Raw genomic sequence first — 11,831 nt, 5'->3', positions numbered from 1 at the left:
ACTGGCCCTCCTATGTGGGATCCGAACCGGGGTCCTCTGGCATCCCAAGCGAGTTCCTAACCGTCGCGCCACTCGGCCGGCCCCAGATAAAGAATTTTATAGCCCCAGTGTACAATAAGGAAACTGAGGCTCAGAAACAGTATTTGCCCCTGGTCACCCATTAGTAGTCAGCCAAACCAGGGAGAGCCCAGGTCTCCCCAGCCCCTGGTCTTGTGCCCTTTCCACTGTGCAGAGTCACTTTGTACCTCCCAGCCCCGGGGCAAGGTCTTGGTGGGTTCAAACTCAGCAGGTATATTGGAGGGGGGGTGGGGCGCGGGAAGCGAAGTGAGTGGTTATCTATGATCTCAGAGTCCTGGGGACCTAGACTGAGTTGCCTTGGTGGTCGGTAATTTTGAAGGCACCACATAAAGCAGATGAGGAGGGTGGTGTTGATGCTGTTGAAGGAGGAGGGGGCAGAAACAGCAGCTCGTTGCTGATGAAGACAAGACCTTTCCTTTGCACTTGCCCTCTTAGGCCTGTGGCGACTGACTATTCCTTGACCGGTCCAGCCTGGGTGTCCAGCACATGCCATGAGACTTGGGCTGTTCCCTGAGCAGTCATTTCCTCTGGTTGACTCCTCAGTTTACTCTGATCTGAGATTAATGGAAAATGGTCATTTGGGGGATGACGTGGCATTAAGGGGACAGTGAGAGAGAGATATCTTTTGCATTCAGTGTGAGCATCAGAATCATGGTCAGGTCCCCCAAACCCCATTGGTTTGTTTTATTTTTGCTGCCTTCTAAGCCAGGATGGAAATATTGATCTAGTTTGTTCCAGAGATTGTACTGGTCTCCCCCAGGATTAGCTGATGGCCAGAGGAGTGACAAGGTTTGAGGGATGAAGCCAGGAGGAGAGGACAGGGCTGGCAGGTGGTGGTGGGGCAGCAGAGATTACTAGAACCCAACGTTCTTCCCTTTCTTCCTTTCCATTGTTGGAAAAGATGATAACTCGGGTTGCGGTGTGAATGCTGGCCCATAAGCCACTTCCTGGCACAGCTTCGTGTCAGAGTTAGTGACCCATCAGTTGTGACTCCTAGGTGCCCCTCACCTGAATGTTGCTGTTGAGCAGAGGGATGGCTGCTCGCGTTCTCTGCTGTCCACCAGGACAGGAATTGGTGAGTTTCAGTTTTTCGGATCTTGTCGGAAAGGAGGCAGTGTAGAGTTAGTGGATAAGAGTTGTGCTTGAATTTGTACTCACCACTTACTAGCTTTGTGGCCGTGGGCAAGTTACTTGGCCTCTCTGAGCCTACATTTTGCCATCTAGAAAATGAATTGTTAATAGTCTGTTGTTAGGAGGATTAAGTGAAATTATCCTTATAAATAAATCGTGCCTTTCCTGTGATAGATATGCAATAAATGGTAGCTGCTGTGAGTAGTCAGAGTGTGGTAGCTACAGTCAAGAAAAGCTTGAGCCAAAACATGAAGGTGCCGTCTGCACGTTGGTGGCTCTCCCTCTCCCTATCGCTCCCTGACTCATTTCCATCAGTCTCTTTGATATGCAGGGAAGCTCAGGGAGTGGATGGAGTGCAGGTGCAGTTTGATCAGAAGTCAGGAGGGCTGTGTGTCTCTCTTACCTTCCCCATTAAGCATCCTGGGCGCATCAGGCTACCCTCTGCAAGCCCCTACCACATATCTGCCTTTGTGCTCCGGTTCCTTTACTTGGCCCATTGGCTTTCCTGTTACCTCACTGCCAGCTCCTCCTCTGTCTTTGTTGATTCCCCTTTTCATCCCTCAGGCCTTCTTCAGGGTTCATTACTTGGACCTCTCCGCTGCCCTCCCTGTCCACACTCCCTCCTTGGGTTATCCTATCAAGCCTCATTGCTTTAAATACTGAGCGTATGCTGGCAATTCCCAAATGACATCTGTAGCCCCAGCCTCACCCCTGAACTTCAGACCATATATCCAGCTGCTTATCTGACATCTCCACTGAGTGTCTGTAGTTACCTCAAATGTAACTTGGCCAAACATGAACTCACGATTCCTCACCTCCCTCCCCCTCTGCAGGCTTCCTCAGCTCAGTGACAACCCACTCCATCCTTGCAGTTTCTGGGCTGAGAACCTTGGAGTCATTCTTACGTCTCCTCCTTTCCTGTTCCATGTTTAGTCTGTCAGCAGATCCTTTCAGCTTTATCCCCAGAATCTTGCCCCCCCCCCGCTTCACCCCTTCACACACACACACTTTAGCCACCTCTCACCAGCTCCACTCGTATCACCCACCCACATCCAAGCCACCAGCAGAGCTCCCTTGGTTTATTGCATTTGCTGTCTGACTGGTTTCCCTGCTTCCATCCTCCTGTACCTGTGGACAGTAATTAACGTAGCAGCCAGTGATCCTATTAAAATGTAAGTCAGACCCTGTCTTTCCTCTATGCAAAACCTTCTAGAGGTTTCTTATCTTACTCAGTAAAACTCAGTGTCTTCTCTGGCCCACAAGGTCCTGCTTGAGCCATCCTTCACGCTACCCCCACACTTGTACACCTCAGATTACCTGGGAAATGAATTCCCCATTTACCACCCCCTTTCATGTTTAAAGATGGACTGCTGGTCCTTGTAATGACCACAAAAAGGGGGAAGGGAAGCATCGTTACTGTGATATTATAGCAAGTTCATTATTCTTGTTCCAAAACTTTGTGGAGGTCACTGCAGCTGTAGCTCAGTTGGAGAGAACGAATTACGATTAACTCGCAAAACTGACCCATTGCAGGGTGGACTATGTACAGTAGGGAGTGAATCATTGCCTGACCCAAAAAGAATAGCTGGCCTCCTCCGTGTCACCGCCCTCCCTGTGCCTGTCGGAGAAGGGGGTTGTCCCACTCTGAGGTGCGTGTGGAGGGTACCTGAGCAGGTCTTCCTTGGTGGGTGCCCAAGCCTCTGTGGCTGCTCCATTGCAGGGCCACAGTCACCCCCTGCCTCCCTGAAATGCTGGGGCTTGTCAGCCTCCAAGTTGGGTCTATGTCCACAGCTTTGGGCCATATTTTTAAAGGAAGGGAGACTGAGGCCCTGAGGTGGGGCATGGCTGCCCTGAATGTTTGTTCTGCAAGAGGGCTTCTTAGTAGCCAAAGGAACCCACCCTCCCAGCACCTCCTGAGGTCCTCTCGAGTGAGGGTGCCCATGTTCTGGGACCAGCCTCTGCACCCACGGGCATGGATGTGGGGTTGTCACGGCCATGAAGCCACGCTCCTCCCCTGCTCTTTCTCCCACTTTTAGTTCCCGTACTCAGCTCAGCTCACAGTGTGGTGTGTCCTCTTGGAGGTGGGAGGCGGGGAGGGAGGGTACAAGCCCACCCTGGGGGGTGATCCAGGCTGGGAGGTCCTGGTCGGCGCTGGTCCTGCTCTGAGACGTCTCACTTGGTTGACAGGTTCTGCCTGTGTGTCTTCCAGGCTGATCTGGCCTCTCAGGTGCTTGTCCAAGTCTGCCATACTCCAGGGCCAGCTCCAGGCCTCTTCCCCCAGGAAGTCTGCTCTGACTGCTCTTCACCTTCAGAGCTGGGCAGCAGCATTATGTAGAGGTATCAGGAGTGCAGGCTTTGCGCCAGACTGCCTGCATTTGTATCCTGTTTGACCCCTCAGTAGCTCTACCATGATCTTAAGCAAGTTACTTAATTTTTCCAACCCTTAGTTTCCTCCTCTGTAAGGTGGGGCCAATGATAATCTTAGGGCTGACGTGGGGATTAGTCGGGACAATGCACACTTACTGGTGCTGTCCCTGTCAGCTGCGTTATTGTTAGTGAGGGTCACAGAGTCCAGCACTTTGTCATGGTGGACTGCGTGACCTTGTCACTCTAGTACAGCTTTCAATTTAGGTAATCAGAGGATTGAGAAGGACAGGTTGGAAGGTCTGGTTTGAGCATAATAGCAGCAGCTGACACATGGAGAGCTGGCTGTGCAGGTGCTGTTTCCAGACATTTTCACATTACTTCAGTTGATCCTCTCTGAGGTAAGTACACCTATTAACCCATTTTACAGATAAGCGCGTGTTGGAGGCAGGGAGAGGCCGAGTGACTGACCTGAGGGCGCATAGCTAAGTAGCAGGGTTGGGAGTTGAACCCAGGCTGACTGGCGCCCCGTCGGCATTCTCGTCATTACTGCCTTGATTTACAGATGAGGGCGCAGGGCTCAGAGAGGGAAGGGACCTCCCAGCCTCCCAGCCGAGGAGCACCCGCCTCAGTCCTGGCTTGCCTTCTTTCTGTCAGACCTGGCCTAGTGTCTTGTAGGGCTCAGGTGCACGTCAGGAACCTGGTGGACATGTGCACTCTCCGTCCTTTGTGTGATGGCTGTGGTTCCTCAGGTGTGAGCCAGGAGAGGGTCCCAGGATGTGGCAGGTGGCCTGGTGGTGACCCTCACCCCGGGACCAGGCAGCACCTCCCCACTCTGTCACCGAGCCCTGAGGGGATGGTAGCTTGCCTTCTGCCTCTCACTTCTCATGTGCTTGTTTGGGTGGGGGTTGGGGGTAGGGGCTGTCACATGTCCTCCCAGGCCAGAGCTCTCTCAGTGTGAGTTGGCAGGCCAGCCTCCTTCACCCCCCTGGAGCTCAGGGAGGACTGTGTGCTGGCTCAGGGCTAGATACATCCCTCAGCGGTGCAGGTTTCTCAGGAAGCGAGAGAGTCACTGGGACCTTGACCAGCTCCAGGTGAACGGAGGGCTGTGGTAGGGGGCACTCTTCTGTCTCTCTTGGGCCCACAAGCTGTGTTATCGCTAGAGTGATTTTACTGGAAGTTCTTTTGAACTCGTCTCTGTGACCCAGTGGGGCTGAGTCACAGAGTAAACACAATTAGCAGAGGCCTGCTGGGTTCTTGGGAAGGACACAGTGCGTGGCCCAGGCCGACCCAGAGAGCTTGCCAGCTCTCTCCCAGGCCTTCTGTCATGGCTTCCGTTTGCATCCCACCTGCTGACTCTGGTCAGTCTTGGTGCCCCCCATTCATTCTGTCTGTGGACCATGTTCCCTGGGTGCTTGTTAGAAATGCAGAGTCTCGGGCCCCACCCAGTCTGCCCAACCAGAACTGCACTTTGCCCAGGCCCCCAGGTAATTCCCATGCCAGTAAAGAACTCCTCTCTGGCCCACATGGCCATGAAAACCTGGGGCTCATGCTCTGCTCTCCTTTGCTGGAAATGTTTCCAGATCCTCCAACTTTCCCTGGGTCTTCTCGGGACCTCTGTCGGGGGCTTGCATGAGATTGCGGGGGAGCGTCCTGAGTGGCGGTGCCTGCTGCCTTGTGGGTGTGGGGGGTGTGGGGAGAGAGTGGGGGTAGTTTGCTGGGGGAGCTCGGTCTCCATGAAGTGGAGTGTGTGCCTCAGGTTTCGGGGCAGATGGGGTGCAGGTGCCTTCAGCGCGCCCCAGGGGTCATTGTCTGCAGTGTGGCTGTGAGGGGTGGGGAAGTGTGCGTCCCTGAGACAGGACTCCTGCTGGCCTCTAGATTCATTGTGAAACCTCAGAGGTAGTTGACGCCCAGCACCCACTCCTCAGAAGCATCAGCTTTGAAAGGACACCGTGTGACTTTGGAGGAGAGTGACTCCTTTGCCTTTTCCCGACAGCCCTGACCACACAGGCTTTTTAAGACAACAATAGCCTCAGAGACAAAGCGTGACCAAGACAGCGTCATTTTCGGGCTTCTTCCCCCCTGAATGACGTCTAAGGCCTTGGGAACATTGTAAAAACTGGACCTTGTCCAATTTTAATTGCTCCCTGCCGGCCCCCACCTCTAGCTCCCAGGAGCTCTGCCAGCTGACTTGGGGGGTGATGATGCCCAGAGATGCAGACAGAGATGTCACACCACTCCTGGGTCAGGCCCCAGAGCAGGACTTTGGGGACAGGGAAGAGGAACAGAATGTGTTGGTTGGCCAGTTGACTCCCCCAGCCAGGGCGGGAGATGGGAGAAGGGTGTCTGCCAAGTTTAACAAACAGTGGAACCTTACCATGGGGGAGTAGAGAAACTATCGGGAGAGGAGGGGTGGCTTACTGAAAGATGGGGCACTGGCGATGGCAATAATGAGAAAGAAGCCATGTGTTCCTACAGGGAGCATCTACTGGAGCACCAGCCGCGTCCTCAGTGTCGCAAGCAGGATTAGGTGTGAGTGGGACAGTTTATTTGTGCCTGCTTTTCTGAGTAGGCATCTTTTGAAAACAGTCCACAAACATATCAGCTGACTAGCCTACTTTGCCCCTATAAGGAAAAAACTAATAATTAAGAAAATGACGATTGAGTTTTAAAAAACTGGCATTGTGTTGCATTCTTGTTCTTTGAAGACATCAGTGGATTTCCTGAATTGCATCTGACTTTATTTCACGGATCTTTATGCCATGCTTAATGTTTGTGATCTGGGAAGAGAGATGATTGGAGAAATTTGTGATGCTCATTGTTTAAGACACAATTTTAGCGATGTCGAGTGAACAGTAAAGTGAATAACGTGGGTTGAACTTGAAATACAGGAGGTATTTTCGTTGAATGTTGCTACTTATTTTCTAGTGGGATCAAGGCATTTCAGGGCTGCATGGGGTTTTCTGGTTCCATCTCCCTTCAGGTGATGTGCATATAAATCCCCCTCTGCTATCCCAGCCAGGTGTGCCTGGGCAGTGTTGACTGCGGCTTTCTTCAGCACCTCCCTGCTGGCCCAGTTCTGCTCCTAGAGGCCACATTGAACACACTGAATCCCTCCTGACAGTCCTACTTGAAGATGAAACACCTGCCCACTCCCCAAATCATCCTCTTTAGTCTATGCTAAACTCCCACAGGTTCTTCAGAGATTCTCAGAAAATGCGATAATGAGGCCACTGGTCACCCCTGGCCACTGTCCGAGTTTTTGGTATTACCAAAGTCCCTTTTTTCTTATTTTCTCTCCCCTTTCATGTCTTTTTCAGCTGGGCACACCTGCTAGCTCACTTGTACACTGTTAACACCAAGGCTGTCTGTCTCTCTGCCCTCCGCGTGGCCTTCCTGTCCTCCCCCCAAGCCTTCCCCTTCCCCTGGGGTCTCTCCTGTCCTCAGGTGGTCTCTGCCCTCCCCCGCCCTGAATGTCCCCCCTCCTCTCCCTCTTCCCTGTTTACCCCCATCTCTGTATCTCTTTTTTTTTCCCTTCTGAGGGTGTGCATGTATAAGGTGGCTAGTCAAGAGTTGAGATGGGGAAGAACCCCTTAAATTTGGCCCCCCATATTTCTGGTCCTGGAACTCAAGGTGTCATTAGTTCTTGGCCACTTTCTGACATGGAGGCCCTAAGCCTTGTTCAAAGTCTTTATTGCTAAAATCTCATCTTTGGCTCCCACTCCTTTTGGTTCCTGAACAAAACATTGCATTTTTCACATTATCTTGTTTCTGTGATCCACCACCTCTGTATGTTATGCTTTTTTTTTTTACTCCCAGTTTAGTCTCTGTTTGCCTTTCCTCTTCTTTTTGTGTCACCTGTAGTCTTGATAAACAAAGCACACCTGTTTCCATCAGTCAGTGGAGAATGGAGTTGCTGAAATGGGACCTTGTAAGCCATCTGGTTGAACCCCTTCATAGTACAGACCAGGACACAGAGTTTCAGGACACTGAAGCAATTTGCTCAGTGTCACCCAGCTACTCACACATGGATAAGAGCCGGGTTCAGAGACTGGGTGTCCTGACCCAGAGTTTTTTCCTGATGCTTTGGTGACAGTGTAATTGCTGATAGTTTTATGAGTAACTTTTAATAAGGGGGCAGAGACTGACTAAATTATTAAGGACTGAGCTTGAATGTCATTAGAACCTAAGAGCAGAATAGTCAGGCAAAAAGAACAAATAGTTCATGGATGTTTAATTCATGCTCTGCTACCCTCTGCATGGAAGCCAGAATCATACTGATAAAAATCTGTAGGGAACCCCCAGACTCCATTTGAACCTGGGGCATGTTGCTTTCTTGTTAAGCCTTTCCCCAGATACCCCAAGAAGCCAGCCGACAGACTCCAGACTCCCCTCTGCCCATACACAGCTCAGTGTCCAGAGCAGGAGGGGAGGTGGAAGGTCAGGCAGAAACACCAAAGACTGGTCCCTGCTGACGACATCTCCCCTGCCCAGCCACTTGAATTCGATTTCTGGTCCCTGATGCAGTGTGGGTTCTCAGCTTGGCAATAACTGATTATCGGTCTGACCGTGGTTTGAGGTATAGATAAGAGACCCCTTTGGGGATAGTAACAACAAATGATTTTCCTTTCCATCCCCAGGTTCCACCTACAGCGTCTTGTCCATCATGCCCTCAGACTCAGAAAGCAGCAGCTCCCTCAGCAGTGTGGGTGAGTACCATCTCCCGGGGTACCCCTCCTTCCACACAAGGGTGCGAGCCAGGGTGGCCCTGGGTTCATGGGATGGGACGTTGGCCTTCACCTTTCAGGTTACTTGGGCTCATCTTTTGTTGATTCCACTCACATTTTCTTTCTTTCTTTTTTTTTTTTCCTTTAAAAAAGTTTATTTTTATTTTTTAATGTTTTTATTAAAATATTAACATACAGTATTATATTAGTTTCAGGTGTACATCATAGTTATTCAACAGTACCCACCTAGCTCTCTATACAGTGTTATTACCACGTTATTGATTTTATTCCCTGTGCTAAAGAAGTGATCACCATAAGTCCAGCAACCATTTGACACTGTACCATGCTATCACAGTATTATTGATATTTTCCTCTCTTTTTAAATTTTTAAAGTTTAAAATTTTTTCTTGCTTTTTTTTTTCTCTTAATATGGAACGCTTCACGAATTTGCATGTCATCCTTGCGCAGGGGCCATGCTAATCTCTGTATCTTTCCAATTTTAGTGTATGTGCTGCCGAAGCGAAGCACTTAAATTTTTCAATTAGAGTTGACATTCAGTATTATTTTATATTAGTTTCAAGTGTGTAGCTTAGTGGTTAGACATTTATATAATTTAGGAAGTGATCCCTCTGACTAGTACCACTTGGCATTATACATAGTTATTACCATATTATTGATTATATTCCATATACTTTACATCACCATGACTGTTTTGTAACTACCAGTTTGTATTGTTTTTTATTAGTTTTGGGTGTACAAAGCAATGTAATAGTTAGACATTTAAACCCCTCATAAAGTGATAACCCCCCCCAAGCTACTGCTCCCTTGACATCTTATATAGCTGTTAAAATACCATTGACTATCTTCCCTATGTTGTAATCCACATCACATGACTACATGCACCTATATTTTTAGTTATAGTTGGCATTCAGTATTATTCTACTTCAACTCTTTAGATGTATAGTGAATTGGTCAGGCATCTACACAGTCTATGATGGGATCCCCCTGATAAGTCCAGTGCCCATCTGGCACCTTACATGATCTTTACAACATTGTTGATTATATTCCCATATTGTATTAACTATCAATTTATATTTCTTAATGTGTTCACTGTTTTCACCCTGCCCCCAACCCTATTCCCATCTATCACCCTGATAGATCTAGTACCTGTCTGGCACCATACCCAGTTATTATAATATTATTGCCTATATTCCTTATGCTATACCCTGCATCCCCATGACTACCATATAAAAAAGTTTATACTTCTTAATTCCTTCTCCTTTCACCCATCCTTAACCCCCCCTCCCATCTTAAAGAAGCCCCTCTAAGAGTCCTTGTAATGCTGGTTTGGTGGCGATGAACTCCTTGAGCTTTTTCTTGTCTGGGAAGCTCCTTATCCATCCTTCAGTTCTAAATGACAGCCTTGCTGGGTAGAGCAATCTTGGTTGTATGTCATTGCTTTTCATCACATTGAATACTTTGTGCCAATCCCTTCTGGCCTGCAAAGTTTCTGTTGAGAAATCAGCTGACAGTTTTATGGGGGCTCCCTTGTTGGTAAGTAACTGCTTTTCTCTTGCTGCTTTTAAGATTTAACCTTTGGCATTTTAGTTATGATGTGTCTTTGTGTTGACCTCTTTGGGTTCATTGTTTGGGACTCTGTACTTTCTGGGCTTGTATATCTATTTCCATCGCCAGATTAGGGAAGTTTTCTGTCATTATTTCTTCAGATAGGTTTTCACTCCTTGCTCTCTCTGTTCTCCTTCTGGTACCCCTAAAATGTGAATGTTGGTATGCTTGATGTCCCAGAGGCCCCTTAAACTCTCCTCAATTTTTTGGATTCTTTTTTCTTTTGGCTGTTCTGTTCTGGTTGGGTGTTTTCTGCTACCTTATGTTCTACTTCGCTGGTTTGATCTTCTGCTTCATTTAATCTGTTGATTCCCTGTAATATATTCTTCATTTCTATTATTGTATTCTTTATTTCTGACTGGTTCTTTTTTTATGTTTTCTATCTCCATTTTTATGTTTCCATCTCTTTGTTGAAGTTTTCTCTGAGATCACTGAGCATCCTTATAACCAGTGTTTGGAACTCTGCGTCTGATAGGTTGCTTGTCTCCATTTTGTTTAGTTCTTTTTCTGGAGCTTTGTTCTGTTCTTTTATTTGAGACATGTTTCTTTGTCTCCACATTTTGTCTGCCTCCCTATGTTGGTTTCTGTGTATTAGGTAGGGCGGCTATGTCTCCTGGTCTTAGTAGAGTGGCCTTATGTAGTAGGTATGCTGTAGGGCTTACTGGCACAGTCTTTCTGGTCACCTGAGCCACACACTCCAGCTGTGTCCCTTGTGGGTTGTGTGTGCTCTGCTCTTGTAGTTGAGCCTTGGTTGATAATTGTACGTCAACTGACCTTTTGGCTCACTGGTTGTGAGTACTGACCTTGACTACAGTGGAAGAATTGTTGTGCAGGGGCTGACCCTACGGAGCAGGATCTGCCTCAGCAGGACTCTGGTGCCTGTCCAATCCGCCCCTTGGGTGTCATTTTTGGAGGCGTCTAGGTGATGCCCCAGCTTGTTTTGAAGCTGGCCACTGGGCGTGCCAGTCCCAGGACCACCTTGGATGGGATCTGCTATAGGTCAATTTCAGCCACAGCCCATGCCCCACCCGGGGCTAGCTGGCAGGAGCCACAAAGAAATCTGCAGATGGCTGCTGCCCGTGCTGTCCTTGGAAGCACCTTGAGAGGCCAAGTCGCAAAAGAAGGCCGGGTGCAGCTAGTGCCGAGGTTAGAGCTGCTCAGCTAGGGGTACAGGACACGCTCAAGCCAGATGCTGCTTGTCTGGGTTCCGCAAACCTTTGAGAGACTCTAGGACAGTCTGCAGCATGAGCTAAGGCAGGTGGTTTGTACGGAAAAGCCACTGGAAGTGGCTTGGGAGTGACCGGAAGTTGGGCGGGGCATGGTCTCGAATCGCCAGGGTGTGGCGAATGAGCAGCAGAGACTCAAGATATGGCGGCTGCCTGTGTCTGCTCACCGGGAAGGGAGAGGGCTCAGCAAAGAAACAATGGCTTCTGCCAGCTCCGCCGTTCAGGAGAAAGCCGCCTCTCCTGCCCTCCGTCCCAAGCCAGACACCTCTGTTCCCCACGATATGTCCCTGCTGCCTTTCCAGCTGCTGCCCCAGCGCTGGCGCTCAGAGCGAGTGATTCCATTGGTGGGTAAGTCCATGCTCAATCCTTTTAAGAGGAGCGCCTGTGAGTGCGGCTGCACTCAGTCTCAGTCACAATCTCCGCTGGTTTTCACAATCAGAAATTATGGGGACTTCTCTCCCCGGCACAGGAACCCTGAGCTGGGGTGGGGCTGGGACCTTTTCGCTACTCTGGGGGGTGGGGGTGGGGGCCTCCATAGCCAAAATATCCCTCCTGATCTTTAATGGCACATGCGGGTGTGGGACGAGCCCGTTCAGCGTCTCTGCCCTTTCTACCAGTCTTGAGGTGTCTTCTTCTGCACATCCTTAGTTGTAGGGCTTCGGTTCAGCAAAATTTTAGG

The 11,831-nt window shown here is 49.4% G+C and overlaps 1 protein-coding gene across 1 annotated transcript in view; it reads left to right on the top strand.

Moving 5' to 3' along the window:
* The window catches only part of DLG5 (discs large MAGUK scaffold protein 5), a 137,112-nt gene that overhangs the window by 44,870 nt on the left and 80,411 nt on the right, over positions 1 to 11,831 (top strand). The window contains exon 2 of the mRNA XM_019656994.1: positions 8,214 to 8,282. Within this exon, the coding sequence (XP_019512539.1) occupies positions 8,214 to 8,282 (69 nt within the window). The remainder of the gene's footprint in view (positions 1 to 8,213; positions 8,283 to 11,831) is intronic.

Source organism: Hipposideros armiger, unplaced genomic scaffold, assembly GCF_001890085.2.
Source record: "Hipposideros armiger isolate ML-2016 unplaced genomic scaffold, ASM189008v1 scaffold_272, whole genome shotgun sequence".
NCBI classification, from domain to species: Eukaryota; Metazoa; Chordata; class Mammalia; order Chiroptera; family Hipposideridae; genus Hipposideros; species Hipposideros armiger.
This window is presented reverse-complemented; position numbering and strand designations above follow the sequence as displayed.